General features: G+C 42.5%; 1 protein-coding gene across 4 annotated transcripts in view; it reads left to right on the top strand.

The window, feature by feature from the left end:
- Positions 1-21,338, top strand: part of unc5b (unc-5 netrin receptor B) — a 151,904-nt gene that overhangs the window by 122,075 nt on the left and 8,491 nt on the right. For 3 of the 4 annotated variants that reach the window (XM_074646496.1, XM_074646494.1, XM_074646495.1), the window contains 7 exons: positions 10,517-10,744; positions 10,991-11,134; positions 11,509-11,612; positions 12,664-12,844; positions 13,454-13,621; positions 14,137-14,301; positions 16,480-16,512. In XM_074646496.1, the coding sequence (XP_074502597.1) occupies positions 10,517-10,744; positions 10,991-11,134; positions 11,509-11,612; positions 12,664-12,844; positions 13,454-13,621; positions 14,137-14,301; positions 16,480-16,512 (1,023 nt within the window). The remainder of the gene's footprint in view (positions 1-10,516; positions 10,745-10,990; positions 11,135-11,508; positions 11,613-12,663; positions 12,845-13,453; positions 13,622-14,136; positions 14,302-16,479; positions 16,513-21,338) is intronic. The other variant, XM_074646497.1, reaches the window with a different exon arrangement.

The following is a 21,338-nucleotide window of genomic DNA, read 5'->3' as shown; positions in this document are numbered from 1 at the left end:
CAAGCGCAAATCCTCTTAGCGCTCCCACTCTCGCAGTCACACTCACCCACACATTCAAAAACACAGTCACAGAATCTCACTTAGAGTAGGCCGTCCCTTGCATACACAGTTGGTATATTTAATCCATAGTCTGTTACAAACACGTCCGCCCTACCTCTCGCACACACTGTTTGAATGCAGTGTGGGTTCATGTGAAACAGCCAGTTATCAGTAAGAAGCACTGCTGACTGTCACTCTGTCATTGGGCCTTATTACTGTCTGGAACCATGTAGTTATGTTTACATGTGTGTGTCTGTGTGTTTCCCCCCTGGCATCACCTCCAACAGGGCTTATTAAGAGCCATTATAACCAACTGCCAAGGGCTTATAGGAAAAAAGAGACAGAAGGTGAGTCCTTTTAAAAAAAAGGGCAGGTCACACTTGATTTACAATTAGTGGGTTGCAGGGCAACACACAGATCTGTAAATGAGGTCTTGCGAACCTCTGCATTTGCATGTGCGCACATGTGTGTGTGTTATCATGTCCTCAGGCTTGCTCTCTCTCCTCCTGCTACCCGGACATGCTGGATGGACAAGCAAAGCATTTCTGTCACTCTGCATCTCCATCACCCGCTCGGCCTTCTCCTTCTGACAATCTGCTTTCCAGCCTCCTGTCACCTCCCTCTGTCGCTCTCTCGCTCTCTCTCTCACATACACACCTTTTCTATCCCTCTTTCTTTCTCTGGCTCACACAGATTGCATCTTTCTTACTCACTCGCATTCGCTTCTTGCACGCGCGCCTTGCACAATCAATTGCATGCTCACCCTCCTATCTATCTTGATAAAGCAGAGGAGGCTTCACACTCTGCAGAAATAGTCACTCTGCAGACGCCCTCATCCGCGTGTTGGAACTAATCAAAGGCGTGACATTCCCACCGCTATTATGAATTTCCAACAAGTTACAGCTCACGAGTTCCCTTAACAAACATGATGATTATTATGTGATTCTTAGTCGACAATATTTGGTTGGGATTCTTGTTTTTTTTTTGTTTATAGGGAAAGAATAGAAAAAGCTACTCCAACATTTACAACAGGTGTTTGTGTCCTGCTGTGTCCACAGTTAGTGTTGGAAAGTCAACAATTTCACCCATGTGTCCAACAAGACAAGAGGTCCAGAGCAGTGTTAGTCTCGCACAGTGTTGCCAGATTGGGCATGTTTCCGCCCAATTAGGCTACTTTTGATTAGGGCTGACCCGAATGCTTTGAAGCTTCGACCACGGCCATGGTATTGAACCTCCAAATCAGTATTCAAATGCTTTGATTTTTTAAATCTTTTTTTATTTTTTATACATAAGTATAAAATAATAATGTATAAATCCCCAAATAGCCCATGAAATAAGGAAAAATCACACAACATTATTCAGTATTCATATTTAGCATTAATTATTATCAGTTATTGTCAGAAAGATATCGCTGTTTGTTGTGTGTAGAGGTGCGTGTGTGTATAGTAGTGCAGTAACGGCACTACCCCGGGCATTGAAACGCTGCTCCGCAAAACCTTGAATACCTTCGCATATTTCTCACCAAAGCTTCAAAGCCCAAAAAATGGTATTTGAGACAACCTTGCTTTTGGTTAATGTGGGCAGGGAAAATAGTTTTGGAAATATTGTGAACACAATATGACCAAACAAGCTGTCATTTTACGGTCAACAATAGAGATACAAAACGTATTTACTTTTCTTGTGTCCACTCACTCATATTAATGACTCATTTAATTTGAGAAATATTTGATTTACATGAGTTGTATTCAGTTGTCATTAGGGATAAGGGATAACTTACCTTGACGTCATCATCATTACGGGAATGTGTGTATTTCGTTGTCTGACTGCACTCTTTGTTGGTTGTGATAGTCTATATAGGCTATCTAACTTATCTTATCTTTGGTTATTTGGCGTAGATATGAAGCTGTGTATGCTTATGATGTGTTTTCTATTGTGCATGTAATAGTTTAACGGTTTTACATGGGTTTCTGCTAAGGTTATGATTTGGGCTGTTTTTTTTTTTTTAATTTAGTGGGTTTTAAGTTGTGATTGGGCTGGAAACTGTCAATCTGATCTGGCAGCACTCGGCCCAGGACGTGTTAACCCCGCATAGTAGGCTACTCACTCAAGAGACGGATAGCATAAGTTAAAACAAGACCCCAGAAAGCTGTTTTATTTTTCATGTTGTAGCCTATATAACACTTTTTTATTTTTTAAATACAAAAGTAAAAATATAACTTTGAGGTATCTATGCAGATGAAGTTGTGCATTGACAAATCATTCATCTGTACAGCACCATTAGGTGTGCTCTAGTGGTGCTACGGTTCAACAAGCCCACGGTTTGGTTCCTAATGCGATTTTTCGGGTCACAGGTTTGGTTTGTTTTGCACATTAGGGAGAAGAAACACATAACCATTTCCAATGTGTTTGAACTCCAAAATATATAAATAGATTGATAGTAATGAATGATATTTCTAGATTATATGAAGCCATAACACTGATTTAATACATGAAATAAGGCAGGCTAACAGGCCTATGATAATTGATAATTGATATGTGCAATATAGATAATTGCCTCTTCTATGTCTCTGGCACCTCATTAAATAATTAGCAGGCCTGTTTTTAATAGTGATGCAACGGTTCAACAAGCCTACAGTTCAGTTTGTACAGTCATTGAACATTTTTGTTTTTTTTACAGATCGGTTTTGCATCCCAAGTGTGTTCGCTAGCTAATCACCTGAGTTTAATTAACAAAAGAAATGTAGAAATTACACCATGAGGGATTTTTGAGATGTAGCAGTGGTTCTTCAAAAAAAGTTTCAAATGTGTAATTAGCTAACTGTTAATATGAAGATAATAGGTTGTTGGCGAGTGTTTTGATGGAGCTAGCCCAGCTGCTTTCTCTTGTTTCTAATGTTTGTTTTCATCTAGACCTGTTGCTGTACAAGACACACAAAGATGAATCTATTGTTCTCTTTATCTAACTCTTGGCAAAATGGCAAGTAGGTGTATTTCTCAAATATCAGACCTTTCCTTTGGTCTTATAAAAGAAAAAGCTTGGCAATTTTGCTTGTTAGAGGGGGAAGAAAACACAAAGAGCTACAGGCAGAAAAAAAGGTAAGTATCAAGGAGGACTTGAAGAGGAATGTGTGTGCCTGCCTGTGTGAGACATGAAGTCTGTTAGTTAGAGAGTCACCATGGTGAGTACAAAGAAACCGGCTGCAGAGCCATGTGGAGCCGCCGCAGGTGCACATCTTGGTGGTAGTATCAAAATATCCAAACAAGAACTTTCAAAGCCTACGTGTGGAAGGCTTTATGAGAGAGCACACAGAGACGGATCCGTGTCGCTCCGAGCTGGACATCAATGTCTGCTTCCTGCCTCCTGTTGCCTCACAGCAACCGTGATGAAATGAAAAATAATGGCGTCTGTTAGTCACCGGTGAATCAACGACATTTCCTATTAAAAGATGACCAATTCGTCCGCCCCCCCCAGTCTGCGCCCAAACGGGCTGCTTATACTGTAAGTGTTTGTGCGAGGGTGTTCAGTCAGATGGGTGAACCGCATGACTTCTCACACCTCGTCTGCCTTTGTTGATGTGAGAAGTGATGCTGCGTCGCTCCAACCTGCTCTCGTGTCGCCTCATGCCCGGCATCATGCCAACATGCACACTGAGACTGTCCCGCTCACACATTCTGTGATTTTTCCATCAAATTCTCGACACTTGCTTTTTTTCCAGTCTCTTCACTTCATCTTTTCCCTCCCTGCTGGTTTCTTCCCTCTCCTCCCGTAGCGAGTTGTTTTCAGGCTGATGAGGATGAGGTCAGTCTGAATATCAATCACTCAATGTAATTGTCCTTTAAGGAAGGCAAGGAGAGACTGTCTCCCCCCATCCATCTCTGTCTCTTTCGACCTGCCTCTGCGTGCCATGCGTGACTCCACCTTAGGGCTTCCTCGCAAGAATGATGATAATGAGGAATATTGGGTGAGGATGATGGATATGCTCAGCCCAGTCAATGCTACATAATGTCTCCTGATCACTCTATTTACTGGCCTTGTTTCCTCTGTCACCAGCGGTGTTGTCACATTTGATTGTCTGTCCTCACAGCTGTTTGTCCTTAGTGGGCTCAGCGAACCAGTTGAGCTTCATAGCTGTGGGCTATATGTGTGTGTGTGTTTGCGTTTAAGGCTGTAGGATGTCATTTGAAGTCTAGTGGAGCTGCACAAAGTGCTTTGAATCCAGCAGGCAGGAGGGAAGGAGGACTGGAGTCAGGGGAGCGCCAGAATAAAAGCACTCCCATGTCAGACACCGAACTGGAAAGCGGAAGGGAGGAGGTGGGACACTGTGCTGTTGTTTGTTTGTTTTTGACCTCATAGCATGCATAAGAAAGAGAAAAAAATGATCTTGCCGAACACAACCTGACCCCCATGTCTCTTATAGCGTCTTTCTGTTGTGTGGCTACTTCAAAGTATTCTTCTTTATTCTCTCTTGCTCTCTTTCCCCCCACTTGTGAGTGCAGTGTTGGGATAGCGAGGGCACTGGAGGGGACAGTAATGACTAACTCTGTAAAGGTAATGATAAAGTACAGACGCTTTAGATTCCACTCTGGCTAGAGGCGCTGGGGCTCAGAAAATTACAGTTTGTCCATGTGTGTGTGTGTGTGTGTGAATGAGAGGGCGAGGGAAAAGAGAGGGTGGAGAAAGACAGAGGGCAGAAAGAACAACAGAGACAAAGACAGACATTGCTGTGATTCATTTTCTTTGCCAGTTATTATAGCAGCCCAGTATTGTGTGTGTGTGTGTGTGTGTGTGTGTGCTCCATCGTCTCTTTCCTCTCCACTTATCTATTAGTGTCTCTTGACCTGTCTTTGGCCAACCTTCCTATCTTCCCATCTTGTCACCTCTGTCCAGCTTCCCTCTAACTCTCTCCCACGCAGTCCTGCCTTCTAGTGTGGCCTCGCTCCACCACTGTCACTCCGACTCTCGGTTACACCGCACTGAAGCTTTGCACTCCGACGGAGGGGACTCCTTCTTCAGCTTTGCTATTTGAGTTTAGCATACATGAATAAGAGTGGATGAGAATGTATACTGTATAAGCATAGGTTGTCATCTGGCGTCTAGGTCTTCGTGCGTGTGTTCCTGTGCTCTGGAAAAGAATACCCAGAAGCCTGTGTTTGCTCTCTAGCTGTCTGCTGTCTGTCATTAGAGTAATAAAAGACTTGCTGTGATGCACGGCGAGGAGTTCTTGTCTTCCTCCATTCCGCACAAATTGCCGGCTGCTGAGCTCTGATGGATGTTTGTACGCTGGCCCAAAAACACAGGTTCCACTTTAAACCCCCGGCTCCATTATCCAGGAGAGAGACAGGAGGAGAGAAAGAGGCTGTCTGTCTGTGTCTCCTACCTCTGTCATCCAAAAGTGTTTTAATTAAACCGTGCCTCTCTGTAGGCCCCAGAACACACACACACACACACACACACACACACACACACTGCACAGAGAGCGGTTTACCCAAGAACGCAGGGCTCTCCTCCCATTCTGTCTCCGTCTGAACCACCGTCTCTCTCTGTTTGTCTGTCTCTGCTGCCATTATTCCTCTGTCTTCCTCCTTCTCTCTCCATGCCCCCCCTCTCTCATCGCGCCTGAAGAGTGACAGGCTGTGTTTTTCAGCCGATGTTTGAACACCGAGCGATCAATGGCGGACAAAGGGAAAAGAGCGGGGGTGAGGGGCGGGGAGGGCCAACACAATTGGTTATTGACAGTGAATTCAAAGTCTGAAATACTGGAGGCGACAGCTTAGTAAGAGGAGAGCGAGGGATGTGAGGAGAGAAAACAAGACAGGAGAGGATTGTGAGAGAAGCACGGAGATAAATGTGATTCATGTGCAAGGTTAAGTATCACTTTGTGATGTGTTAACTTTCATTATTCACATTTGTTTGTGTTTACCTGCATGTGCACCTACTTGCAGTATAAGTGACATGAAGTCTAGACACCTGCCAGGGTGTGACGGGGGCATTGTGTTTCCACAATTCCTACGCGTGATTTTGTGATATTAAGTGTTTTACAGCTGCAAAGATTAATGAATTAGTTGTCAACTATTAAATTAGTCACTTTTTAACAAGAAAAAAAGTGAAATTTATCTGATTCCAGCTTTGTTAATGTGAATATTTTCTGGTTTCTTTACTCCTTTATGGCAATAAACTGAATATCTTTGAGTTGTGGACAAAACAAGACATTTGAGGATGTCGTCTTGGGCTTTGGGAAACACTGATCGCCATTTTCTGGCATTTTGTAAGCCAAACAACTAATCGATTAATCGAAAAATCAATCAACAGATCAACCGACGAATGAAAATAATCGTTAGTTGCAGCCCTAATCGTGACCTGTAAATGCACGACATTCCCTGTGTGACCAAAACACCAGATGAGATGGTGAAGCCAGCAGCTCTGGTGGGATTATAAATGGTGAAACATGTGTGTACACCATCTTTGGAAAAACAGATTTGCAATTAAAAGAGAGCAGATTTGGTCAATGAAAATAGTCAAAAGGACATGAAAACATTTTCATCTGTCATTTTTATTGGTGGTTGGGTTTTTAACCAACTGATGAGAAATGATTACTTTACTGTGTAGCTGTGTCTAAATGTACTAAATAATTTATTACTCCTTAAGTTTTTTGTGGCGTATTATTAGTATTACTACATGTACAAGAAATACGGCTGTGTATATATACATATCATTATAAGATTCAACATATCGCGATATATTACGATACTGGAAGCAAGGCGATATATTGTGATTTTTTAAAATACAATTTTAGGAAAACTGTCATAGTATAAAGAACCCACCACCATATGGATTAAATCTAAGCTATATTAAATAAAAGTACCTTATTACGCAATCAGAACAGTGGGATCTGCATTTGTATTTATCACAGTCCCTGTAACATCCAACATCATAGCACTACTTTGAGATGGCACATGCACTGAGAGGGCACATCTCTATGCAAATGAAATAAAGCATTGAGTTAAAGCTGAAGTTAGCGAGATTGGAGCAAATATGATTAAAAAATATATATATTTTTATAAAACGGTCGCTATATCGTGACAGTAGTACATGAAACAGGTAACCTGAAAAAAATCATGTGCCTCTGTGTCCACCGGTGCTCCTAACAGCATCTACAAGATTTCACAGACCGAGCTGATCTGAGGTCCGCTGTCCAGCTGCTGTCTATGAGAGCCGGCTGTCAATCACTCACGAACTCCGACCAAACGGTCAAACTAGGCTGCGCTGATCAAATATGAATCATTATTATGTTATGTTAATGACTATTTCTCGCCTCAAATGTTTTCAGAATCATCTTGTAGTGCACGGTTTAGCTGTAAAATGATGAAGTTCGTGACCCGGCAGCTATGTTGAAATCTCTTGAAGGAACGCTAAGCACCAGGCACATGACCGGAGAACAGCCAATAGGAACACTCAATAGGAACGCTCTCTCTGAAATGACCTGTGATTGGCCAAAGTCTCCCGTTACACCCCTAACAAGTAATCATGTGTTTCATATTTGTGATCACACTTTGCTTACTCATCACCTGAATAAGCATTTCTGCTTCTACTGTACAGCGCTGGTCTGGGTGAAGCAAAGCATTCAGTGGTGAGGAGGGTTCAGTTTGGGGTCACGGGTTAGTGAATAAATGTAGTTGGTGGAAGGTCCTTCTAGAGGAAGTCACAAGGATGTGTTTGCGGTAGAGACAGGCAGAGACAGATTAAGGATGACGGGTCCATCCTGGATGTCTGTTGGGCCCGGAGCAGCTGTTGGCCTTTCTGCCTGTCCTGTGGCCACAACGCTGCCAGGCTCTGAACTGTGCTGCTTCAGCTTCTTTTCGTCCTGGCCGGCCCTTTTGAGGTGATGGAGGAGATTTGGGTCAAAAGATGGTGCCGTATCTATATCTGAAGATGCTACAGCCTTTTGAATCCCATGAATCCCTGCTGGCCTTGCCACAACTTTCTCTCCCTCTTCCTTCATGCTCTGTGTTCCTCTTTGCTTTCCCCTAATGTCTCAGACAATCTGTCAAGGGGAATAGTGGGATGGGGATGGGGGGGTTGGGGAAGCGCTCCCTTTCTTAAAATAGGAGATGGTATCTTTCTAAGTAGTTTCTCTTGTTCCCCGGTTGTAGAATAACTGATCAGGTTGGGCTCGATACATTTTGAAAACTGAACACTGCACATTTGTCTGCTTTAAGTAGCCTCATCTGCCCTCACTCTTCTTTCTTTATCCACTGAATGTAGAGATATAAAAACTGTAGCACCGTAAAGGCTGCCGTTTGAGAAAAGCACAATGAGCTATGCCTGCATGTGTATGTGTGTATGTTAAGGGAAGAAAGTGCACTGGGCTGGATATCCCCGTATACCTTTTTGGCATCTCCTGTCTGGAGCCGACCCCGTCAATCTCCTGCACTCCGCTCCAGTCTTCCATTTAATGCTTATTGAATTCAGATCTTTTTTGTAAGCAGAGCAAAGTTTTCTTTTGGAAGGTCAGACCCATTAACAATTCATAAGAACCTGGATTACCCGAAAGGGAAAGTCAGAAAGTAACGGTAAGAGTTTGACAGTAGATGATGTAAAGAACATTTTTGGCACCTGCTTTTGAAACATACCTTATATAGTGTATAGTTGTATTTCTCTGCTATATGTGTTCTATACATGTCAGGTTCCAGGCAGACCATTATAGCTATACTGTTGTCTGGTTATTCTTTATGGCAGAGGCTACTGCTGCAATCCTCTTGTTAGCAGGTGTTATGTAACAAGGTCTTCTCCAGCCTGCCCGCTTTGCTTCAGTGTTTTGCTCAAAAACACAAGGATACAATTCATGATGGACAGGTGAAGTGTTGGCATAGGTTGAGCTTGCATCATATAGTCTGCCACCCTGCAGCCCTGCAGCCCTGTAAACAGACAAGTCTGAGTGATACAGAATTTATGAGTCCGATGCCAGTACCAACAGCTGGAGATGTGATGTGTTTGACAATTCCTATCATTATATCCTTATACATCATTATGATACTCTTGTAGCTGTCAAGTCAGCTTTATTTATATAAATTAAAATCACAATTTCCCCCCTTGCAATTGGCAAACGTGATGACCCTCGAAAAAAGTAGTACATAGCAAAGTTATTGAGTATATCAGTTAGGGCTTGCACATTTTTTATCTGTTTGAAATGTACCTTAAAGGGAGATTTGTCAAGTATTAAATAGTCTCATCAACATGGGAGTAGATAAATATGCTGCTTTATGCAAATGTATGCATATATTTATTACTGGAAATCAATTAACAACACAAAACAATGATAAATATTGTCCAGAAACCCTCACAGGTACTGCATTTAGCATAGAAATATGCTCAAATCATAACATGGCAAACTCAAGCCCAACAAGCAACAACATGTGTCAGTGTGCTGACTTGACTATGACTTGCCCCAAACTGTATGTGATTATCATAAAGTGGGCATGCCTGTAAAGGGGAGACTCGTGGGTACCCATAGAACCCATTTTCATTCACATATCTAGATGTCAAGGGACCCCTTTGAAAATGCCCATGCCAGTTTTCCTCACCAAAATTTAGCACAAGTTTGGAGCGTCATTTAACCTCCTTCGCGAAAAGCTAGTATGACATGGTTGGTACCGATGAATTCCTTAGGTTTTCTACCCGTGATGCCAGTATCTTCACTCTAGCTTTACAACTGAGCCCACTGCAACCTACGGAAGATCGATTGCGTTAATGCGTTAAAGAAATTAGTTGTGTTAAAATGAATTTGCATTGATGCGTTATCGCGTTAACTTTGACAGCCCTATTATCAGTACATATACTTAAATCTATCTACTGCTATGAAAACTAGTAGCCAATAACATTACCGCATTGATATACTGCCTGGGATCTACCCATCATTATTAAAATAACAAGTCAGAGCGAAGAGGTCAGAGATATCGTGTCCTTCCTGCCAGGAGGAAGGTGTCACATCGAAAATGTCAAGGGATAATGTGCGATCAACAGGACCGGTCCGTGGAAGGTCAGCAGCTCTCCTCCCTAGCTGAGAGGCACGGATTATTGCAGAGCGACCAGAGCAGGAAGCCTGCGTTGACCAGATTACTGGCAATACACGGAGGCGAAAATATCACGGTGCCCCTCCATTTACAGCGCAAACTGTCAACACCTTAAATGTCTTCTAGAAATACACCAACATGGTTGCCTCAATGTATTTCGTGAAACACTGCTGACAGATTTGTTGCTGAAAGCTGGGTTGAGACAACGTGTCATCATACACACACATCACACTCCCTCTAGGTGTGTGATAGCTTATTGATCCCTGAGGGACAAATTTGTCATTTTGCTTATTTCTTACCTCCTCAACAGTGAGGTCAGAGATGGAGTCTTGCCGCACTGCTCGAGACACTTCAACTCAGGTCTTTCCATTGACGGAGAGTAATCTCATGTGTTCTGTGTTTTCAGAGAGCGACTACAGCGAGGCCGAGGTTCTCCCCGACTCCTTTCCGTCAGCGCCGGCAGAACCTCTCCCAGAATTCCTGCTGGAACCGGAGGACGCTTTCATCGTAAAGAACCGGCCGGTCCAGCTGCGGTGCCGGGCATCGCCAGCCACCCAGATCTACTTCAAATGTAACGGAGAATGGGTCAATCAAAACGATCACGTCACCAGAGAGAGCCTGGACCAGCTCACGGGTAATACTTTCCCACATAGAGGTGGACTCTAAACTACACACACACATAGTAATGTCACCTTGTATTTCACAGACATAAACATCATACTCAATTACAAACATCATTTTCAACTACATAATCCATTAGTTCCCATAGGACTTTATGTGCACGTTAACTGCCTTTGGCCTAGAGCCAATGCATTATTTATATGCACTGTGAAAAATATGCCCCAGTAATCTCTCTCTCTCTCTCTCTCTATGTGAACAGGTCTGGTGGTGCGGGAAGTGGACATCTCGGTGGCGAGGACCCAGGTGGAGGAGCTGTTTGGGTTGGAGGACTACTGGTGCCAGTGTGTGGCCTGGAGCTCGGCTGGCACCACCAAGAGCAACCGTGCCTACGTTCGCATTGCATGTCAGTACCAAGGCTGTATTTATGTGTGTGTGTGTGTGTGTGAGAGAGAGAGGAAAGAAGGGAGACAGCGGAAGGGCAAATGTTTCCGACTTTTTGCTTGTCAAATGTGTCAGCTTAAGTATATATGCAAATAAATTTGTTGTAGCTCTCCATCTTAGTCCCCCGTGGTAATGGGTGGCATAGTGTGATTGACACCCTGCATGTTTATGAGGGTATGAAGGGAAAAAACACGACTCAGTGACAGAGGCTTTTTGGGGGGCTTTGCCTGGTGTGTGTGTGTGTGTGTATGTGTGACAACCAATGTCACAGGGTGTCACTGCTGTCACGGCGCAGCCTTCACTAACTGCTGACTACATGTGTGTCGCCCCCTGTAGACTTGAGGAAGAACTTCGAACAGGAGCCGCTGGGGCGGGAGGTGCGACTGGAGCAGGAGGTGCTGCTGCAGTGTCGACCCCCGGAAGGCATGCCCGCCGCCGAGGTAGACCTCTCCCTCCTCATCTCCTCTCTCATTGCTTTTCTATCACTTTAGATTTGACATTTGTGTTTTTGATACTAAAGGGTAATAGTTTAAGATCATTTATATTTTGTATATCTCTATATCTCCAGGGAGATGGCAAAGCTGAGATATAAATAATAAGTTATAGAGCAGCATAAACATGATACATAAGGCAGCATAGTAAAGGGCGAGCCACTGAAGTTTGAGAGATTTAAGTCTATCCAGCGACGTGGCACCATCAAGAAAAAATTCTCTAAAACATATAACAATCAGTAATAATATGCTCTGCTATTTAAGCAACGCAGCTAAAAATTGGCTGTGCTGAAATTCACGTTGTGTCATGTTTTAACACTAAGCTGCTTTGACTGTGCACCATTATATCAAACACTTTTATTTCTCTCATAAAACAGCAGTGCAGCAAAATATTATAAAAAAGAAAAGAAAAAATTCATAAATGTAGATTTTTATTTCTCGAGTAAACATTTATGTTCTGCCAAGCTGTATTGTTCTTTTCAGTGTTATTGTGTGACGTAAAATAACACCTAGATAAATGTATTGCTATGATGTTATGTTCTTTAGTAAAGAGGATGTTTAAAAAATAAAAGTGAGTTTGGTCAAAAGAGGCCACAAATTATATTTTTCCTGAGCAAACTAGAAATGATCAAATATTGTCTGTTTGATCAATACCACATGTAGCATTGGAGCGTGTTGTGATGTCTCAATACTCTGCAGCAGGCTTATAGTGTTTACTGACTAGGGACTGTGTGTGGTGTGCTGTCTCATGTTTATGCATACACACCTGTTGATTTGTACAATGATTTATGTGCAGAGTTATCTGCCAAAAGAATGAAAGGAATCCAGCATTCAAAATAATGCATAATAACACAGAGGTTCAAGAGTACAGAGGTTTATTTTGTTGTTGTTGTTTTTTTCAAATTAAATCTTGGCTTCTGTGGGTTTTTTTTCTTTTTTTTCTGTTTTCATTAATTTCATCACTTTGTCTGAAGATTTGTGCGTGCCTGCCTCTGTACAGGTGGATTGGCTGAAGAACGAGGATGTCATAGATCCATCGCAGGACTCCAACTTCCTGATCACCATCGACCATGATCTGATCATCAAACAGGCCCGACTCTCAGACACCGCCAACTACACCTGCGTGGCTCGTAACGTGGTGGCCAAAAGACGCAGCAGCACGGCTACTCTGATTGTTTATGGTAACACGCACATGTTTTTCCCCTCTCTTCTATTTGAGGAAGATTGGTTTATGAATCATCATGACATGACATAGTTATCAAAATCATCCATGTGTTCATGGTCAGATTGGTTTCATGATGCACTATGTTGATGTGATAATAGGTGACTTGCAAATGAGAACATTTTCCATTTTAGCAGCCCTATACCAAATTTAAATCTTAAATTATTGAATGAACTTTACATATCTTGCACTTTTGTGTCAGTTTGCATAAATTGTAACGAAATATAATTCGGACACCAGCATACTCTTTTGAACTATCAATAGGAACTACTTTGTGTATTTACAAAGCATATAAAAGTGGTAGACAGTTGGATAAATGCTGTATGGGATGAAAACCCGATTGGAAAACTGAAGGTTCATACTGTAAATACATAACATATGTTTAGTAAACTTGATTTAAATTTTAAAAAACCTTTAAAAACACAGTTATTTATTACTAAAAGGTCAGGGTTTCTACTTTAGATCATGCTTTTCGTTGCGTTTTTGGTGTCTATATTCTGTTCAAGTTGACCAGCTATTAACTGCCGGACTCGCTCACTTTGCCCGTCTATGTGTGTCTCTCTGTCAGTGAGCGGAGGCTGGTCTTCGTGGACTGAATGGTCAGAGTGTAACGCTCGGTGCGGGCGGGGCTGGCAGCGACGAACACGCAGCTGCACCAATCCTGCCCCTCTGAACGGAGGAGCCTTCTGTGAGGGCCCACCCTTCCAGAGAGTGACCTGCACCACACTGTGCCCAGGTGAAGATGACATACTCATCTGTAATATTTATAACGTCTTCAGACAAAGTAGTCACGCACTGGAATATCAGAAAATTTCCCAAATGGGCCATTTTGCAGGAAGTGCCAGGATGAATTTTAAAACCTTTAGAACATCTGCTGCTGGATTTCATCAGTGTTCTTCCACAGAAACAGGCTGTTGACCACTTTACAAATGTTTTCAACTCAAAAACAACTTCATCCAACCAGAACAGAATAGCATTTAGTCATGTAATTGCTTTGATTTCATCATAAAAAGTCACTACATCAGGAACATAGTGTTATCTGATTTACTGTCACACACCATTCCTGCCACCCTGTTTCCAAATACAAACCATAGAATGCATTTTTGCAAATTGCAAAGTGACACAATTCAAGCCATTACACATGCATCACGCCGCATTATAAAGTCATGCCCAATTCCCCTCTACTGTACCTGCACTGATTGAAGTGTTTAGCCGTATAAAATGACTCACATCTCTGCTGTCTCATTCCAGTGGATGGAGGTTGGACAGAATGGGCAAAGTGGTCCGCCTGTGGGACGGAGTGCACCCACTGGCGCAGTCGCGAGTGCCAAGCCCCCCCACCTAGAAATGGAGGGAAGCACTGCAGCGGCAGCATGATGGAGAGCAAGAACTGCACTGAGGGGCTGTGTGCGCGCAGTAAGTCACCTGAACGATGTGTCTGAACTGGGGCGGTTTTTAAATGTCAAAAGAGTGTAAATATTTGGCTCATATATATTTATATATAATTCTTCAGTTGGCCCTTTAATACAGATCAGCCTCTGTTGAACTCAGTTCATTAGAGCACATAGTTCAACTGTCTGATATCTGAAAGAAAAGGGTCTTTTAGGGGTCAACTCCCCATTTGCTGCTTCAGGTGTTTGTTGAATTGATAATTGGCGGTGATATTTTTGCTCATAGTTCAGTTACATAAGGTGTATTGCATTTCAAAGCTATTTTGTATAGAACCGTATTCCCAAGGTTATTTGGCACTGCAGCATGTTGAGAGCACGAATGATGTAGAGAGAGAGAGAGAGATGAAAAGTAAAACAGCTAAATCGCAGACAGATGTTTCATGAGGCAAAATTTAGGTTCACAAAGAGAGAAGTCAAGTGATCCACATCTAAAAAGCACAGATGGAGAGAGAGAGAAAGGGAGATGAAGCAAGTGCAGGCTAAGGGAGGAGTGGGAAGCGAGCATGACACGGCCGAGTCGAAAAATTAGCACAGGGAAGAGCATATGAGAGTGAGTTAGACTCACACTGACACCCAATGTGCAGCCCGTGATGAGCTGGGAGGAATCCAGCTGACAGCGCATTAGAATCTTTGAGACGCACATCCACAGCGGCACTGAGATACATTCAAGTACACACTTAATAACACATACACACGACGACATAAAACCAACACGCTCAAGCATGCAGACAACCCTCGTAAATGCACATGCAACGGGGAAGGGGGGATCATGTGCACACTGTGCTTCAACTCTATCAGACATGCATGCGAGCCCTGACATAAACAGGCTTCTATGGTGCAGCCAGATTAGACAAATACACTGCCTGAGCAGAGCACTCTCAGGAGGCTGTCAGGAAAACATGCATTCAAGTGGCTCCGGCAGAGGGGAGATGGGAAGCACTGTGCTGTTGGGAATCTGTAAATGTGTCACTTGGCAAACTACAGGTTACTGATTTATTCATTAATGTGATCATTCTGCGGTCACAAATTGTCCTGATGACATTGTGACTCTTTACGTTCCCGCCATGCTTCAAACAATCAAACAACAGCTGACTCTGATGTCTCACTAATTGTTAATCCCTCTGAGGATCGGCTAGATACCGCAGTCGTAAATGTAAAATGCTTCGAGACACCACAAACCAACGTCTCCACTGCCTCCTAGTAGGTTCTAATTGCTATTGGATGCTATAGAAGTCAGGGAGAACCATTTGGTGTTTTGATGATCCTCGAGAGAGAAGGCTATCTGGTTTGAGATCTAGTAAGTGGCGTGATCCTGAAAGACTGTTTCGACATTCATCAAACCACTCAGGGATGATTCACGTTGGTGTCGTTGGTGCCGTCAGGATAGAGCGTTTTTTTCCACATAATGAAGGTGATAACAACAAGTCCCCAGGAAGAGCGCCGGGCTGTGAAGCAATTTTTTGTAGTAGCTAAATGGTGGTATAACAACTTCCGTGTCCGTCACGTGATGCCATTGGGCCCAAAAAGATTTTTTCCCATTGACTTACATTGGGAAAGAGACGTCTGTAAATCCGTGGAGAGACCCAGATCAAAGCTGGAGTGAGGGCTGGGAGGCAGAGTTAAAGGAAACGCTACTCCCACCTCGAACGCTGTATCCAGTTGTCTTTATACATCCATGGATAACATACCTTGTGGGGTGTATAAAGGCATGGTTTCAATCTACATTGTAGACTAGTACACCGGCGTCCTTGCTCATGTTCAGAACTGTCTTTCACTTTGCCACTCTCATTCAAATAATCCTAATCTCTCTCGCAGTCATTTCTTTTAGGCTTTTATTCTCTGTTTGTTCATTATATAAACAATTATGCTGAACTTCATTTCACAATGCCACATATTCTCACGCATTTCAAGAAGAGGTTATTATTATTTTTTTTAGATATAAAAGTATGTTTTCTTGCTCGCAGTGGGCCTTTTATGTTTACATTTCTATTTTCATATTGATGAGCTATTGTTTACTTTCCCGTCTCTGCTTTGTATTATGTTATTGTATCTTTCATTTGCATAACGACTAGTCCATCCATTTTTATGTTGTTGTGTTTTTTTTCTTTTCTTCTTCTCTTGTTTTTTTCTCCTGTTCAAACAGATAAAAAGATTTCTATTGAACATGCAAGCCATCGTAAGTTCACCTTCCCATGACTTCACTCTTTCACTGCTTCATACTGTTTGTGTTCGTGTCTGTCTGTGTGCTCATACAGATATGAGTCCTAACATCTGTGTTCGCACGTGGAGCGTGCAGCGTTGTGCGTTGAGCCCGTCTATCCACACTTTGTTGTCACCTCACATCGAGTTCAGTGCAGACACGCCTCACCTTCTTGTCCAGCCTGCTTATGAGTGTTGTTATCCCGTCATGTCTAGTATGTTGACTAAGCGTAACATAGGTTTCTGAGCTGGCTCCATGTTAGCACATTGCATCAGTTACATAACTGAAACTGAACTGAGAAAAAAAGATAACAGCAAAGAGATTAATAGATGCTGCTGTAATTAAACAAACTGCCCCAAAAACAGTTAATCTGGCTCTATCGCAATATGTTGCAGGGAGAAAATCTGCAAAATGACATGCCTCTAAACTGAGACTCTTTGATCCATACAGGCTCTATGAGGTAGAAGCATAGCACTTGCTGGAGAAAAACAGTCGATTTCTGTCTGACTTTAAGTTAATCTGTGATATAGTTTACATTTGAAGTGATGGTAATTCCTCTAGCTCAATGTGACGTGGGCTCAGGGGAGAGCAGCCACGGTAATGCACCTAATTCGCTATTGTTCGGTTTCTGGTAATAAGTGCGGATGGCTGTCGGATTCGGTTCCATCGCGCCACGTGAGCACGGGAGCTCTCCTCTGCCAGCCCGTCTGCCTCCGGCTTCCCTCTCCTCCACCCTTTCTTCTACTCTCACTGCTGCTCTGTGGCTTCCTCCAACTTCTTCCTCACTCTCTCCTGCTCTTTAAACGCGGACCTTTTCCTCAAGCATTGCTATCCTTATCTCCCCTCTCCTCATCACCACACTTATAATCCGTCTGTCCTCTCAACAAATCACAACCTTATCTAACTCCTTCCTATTCCTTTTGCCAAATTGCCTCTCCTCTAGCTCTCTCCTCCTCTGTTTATCCAGCCCCCCCCCTCTTTTTTTTACTCTTCTTTGTCTCACGCCAACCTCACTCATTGTCTGCTCCTCTTTTCTGCTGTGGTGTGACTGGCACACGTGTCTGGGTTGGGTACGGCTCGGCTAGTGTTGGGGAGTCCGGGCTAAGCAGGCTGTGGTGGGCCTGCTGACCAGTCACAGCCAATCACTCAGCAGGAGAAAAGAGAGGGAGCCCAACAGCGAGCAGGTGAAGTTGTGGCCAACCACCCCGCCCCCCACCAGTTCGATCCATGCCGACTTTTGTTGTCGGATGCGCCCCCCTGCTGGCTCGGAGGAGCTGTTTATTAACGTTGCTTTCCTGGATGATCTTTTTCAACCACAAAAAGATGTAGCTAGAATCAAATTGAACGCCGGTTACATCCTAGCAGGCATACTGCCAGAGCTAAAGAATAGGTTTGAAAGAGTCATCGGTCACTATGATCATTCCTCCTGTCCATACTGGCTGTGGAGTGATCCCCTCCCTAATGCGATTCCAATGTAACAGATGGGGTACAAAATCCACAGTCCTGTGTAAAAATACATTATATAGTTCAGCTGAAGCTAAAATAAATTCAACAATCTGACTTAGTCACACGAAGTACCATGGATGTGGATGTACCAATCCAACTTTTTCCTCTCCTGATACCAATGCTCTCTTCTTTCCCAACTTTTAAAACTGTATACCCCACTGTATTAAAACTCACTGGCTTCATTTATATAAGGTAACATGATGCCAGCGTAACTGATCGCCGTGACTGATTTTATGCCACTCATAGAAGAAACAGTGAATTTTACAGTGACATTGACAAAGTAAACTGTATTTAATGTGGATCAGTCACATCGATATTTGATCCACCTAAATAGGACACCTATTATTTTCTACAGTTACAGTTGTTGTGCTTAATTACCTTCTTTTTGGTTTCCTGGACAGTGTTTCCTTCCTGAGCCGTGGTAGTTTGAAAGTAACACAAAGAAGGAATTAAAGCAGCAGTGGGTAGATATGGAGCAAATATGATTAAAAAAGTTATTTTTATAAAATGGTCCCTATATCCTGACAGTAGTGCATGAGACAGGTAACCTGAAAATAATCATGTGCCTCTGTGTCGTCCGGTGCTCCTAATGGCATCTGCAAGATTTCACAGACCGGAGGAAAACAACCAATCAGAGCCGAGCTGGAGCCTGACGTCTAGCTGCCGTCTATGAGTCGGCTGTCAATCACTCGCGAACTCTGACCAAACGGTCAAACGAGGCAGTGCTGATCAAATATGAATCAATATTCTGTTCCTGTAATGCCTATTTCTTGCTTGAAATGTTTTCAGAAACATCTTATAGTGTACTGTTTTGCTGTAAAATGAGAATGTTTGTGACCCAGCAACCATGTTGACATAAGTTCAAGGCCTATTGAAAGAGGCTGGACATGGGGCATGGGGTATGGGGTATAATACATGTGCAGTGTAACTGGAACTGCTGTCGTGCGTTGCAAATGGTTCACTTTCAGCGAGTACAGACCAGATTTTACTGCGCATGTATTGTACCCCAAAGATATGACGCATTGATGAAGCGTGACCTCTCCTCTTTCACCCTCCTTGGATAAGTTGAGGAAATACCAAGCAACGCCCACCAGCTGGAGCGAACTTTCCTTTGTCATTTTACAGCTAAACACTACACTATAAGATGTTTCTGAAAACATTTGAGGCGGGAAATAGGCATTACAGTAACAGAATATTGATTCATATTCGATCAGCACTGCCTAGTTTGATAAGATAAGATAAGATATTCCTTTATTAGTCCCGCAGTGGGGAAATCTGCAGTGTACAGCAGCAAAGGGGATAGTGCAAAAAAACAAGATGCATCAGCTATCACAGTAAAAAAGGAGCTAAACAAAGTGTAACAAAATATGAACCATTTAAATAGAAGTAAGTATACAAATAGGATCAGTATATACAGTATTGGCAACAAACAGACTATTAACAAAATGCACAGGTGGAAAATGATATTGCACAGTGAGAATGAAATTAAATTCCACCTGAAAATATTGCACAGTATGAATTACACCTGAGTAGTAATAATGATAATGACATTGCACAGTCATTATGCAGTGTAGTGCAGTTATTGTCAGTTTTTGGTGTGTAAGTGTAAGCGTAAGTGGTCTACTGGGAGCAATGCTGGTTGTGGAGTCTGACAGCTGCAGGAAGGAAGGACCTGCGATAGATAGAGCTCTCCAGCGCTGAGATGGTGTCCTGCATGGGGTGGGAGTCATTCCCCATCATTGATGACAGCTTAGCCATCATCTGACCGTTTGAGTTTGCAAGTGATTTATAACTGCCAATAGGAACGCTGTCTCTCTGAAATTACCTGTGATTGGCCAAAGTCTCCCGTCACTGGCTAAATTTTTTAAATCCTAAAAAAACAGAGCCATAAGGAGGTGCAGAAGTCTAGTTTTCTCTCAGAACACTTGAATTACAATATGCTGAAATGTTATTATGGAATTTTTGCTCAATGATGCCAAAAACATTCTGCCTACTGCAGGTTTAAACACTAAAAACTGTAACGTAAATGTCCCATATTGTAAAAAGTGAGATTTTCATGTCTTTTATATTATAAATAAATCAGGTTTAAGTGCTATATGAACACTGTATAACGAATGATGCTCAATCCACAGAGAAATACACACAGCCCGTATTCAGAAACTGTGAGTTTGAATCAAGCTGTCAGGATTTCTGTCCATTTGTGATGTGAATCTACTATATTAAGCCGTTACAAACGTAAACATTTTAAATTTGTCCCAGTTTATTTCTGGTTGCAGTGTATGTGCATGACATCAGCTGGCAGGAAGTAAACATGGACCCAATCTGTTGCATAGCAACGCAATTCCGTTGCAATTCCGTTGAAATCTTCCAAAACTGAGCCTTTCAGACGGAGGGTAAATACAAGTATATCCAGGCAGGCGGTATGAGGAAAATAAAGAGGTTTTTTTTTAACATTACAGCATGGGAACATGTTCTAGTAGAAACAGAAAATACAAGCATGAACCTGAAAGTGAGCACAATATGGGACCTTTGGGATACACACATTTGATTTGACTTCAGACAGCTGAAGCGTCACATTTGCGTCACCTAATGTATTTTTACACGGAACAAGGACTGTAGATTTTGTCCCCCATCACTTACATTGGAATCATGCTAAGGAGGGATCTCTTCAAGCCCAGAATGGACAGGAGGAACAATCACAGTGACCAATAACTCATTCAATGTACATATGTGTCAGTATTGTTTTAAGATAGACTTGAAAAAATGTGAACCTGTCCTTGAAGAGTTCAATTTCAACTGAGGCTGCCCATGTGAGCGAAGGGCTGCAACCACTGAATATTTTAATCAGCGATTTATCCATTGATTACATTTTAATTTATCATGTATACAATGTCAGTAATGGAATCTACTGTATATAGTCAAAAGTGCCTTTACAGTTTCCCAGAGCCCAAGGTGACATCTTCGAATTGCTTGTTTTGTCCAATCAAAAATTCAAAGAGCAGCAAATCCTTGTATTTGAAAAGCATGAACCAGCAAATGTTCAGAATTTTATCTCGATAAAATACTTCTGATATTAATCAATTATCATAATTGCTGTTAATATTCTGATGATCAACTAAATCGACTAATCATTTCAGCACTAACTTGGACTACAACGACTAATTTATACTACTTTCTGCTACAACAGATATGTAGTAAATCAGATGATATCTCTTAAATTGTGTTTTCTTCCCGCCTGTGTTTCCCTTGTGTTTGTATCTGTGTGTTTCCACATGTGTCCCTATATATTGTCTTGA

This window comes from Sebastes fasciatus, chromosome 9, assembly GCF_043250625.1.
Source record: "Sebastes fasciatus isolate fSebFas1 chromosome 9, fSebFas1.pri, whole genome shotgun sequence".
Classification (NCBI taxonomy): Eukaryota; Metazoa; Chordata; class Actinopteri; order Perciformes; family Sebastidae; genus Sebastes; species Sebastes fasciatus.
The sequence above is the reverse complement of the archived record's forward strand: the minus strand, read 5'-3'. Positions and strand labels throughout refer to the sequence as shown.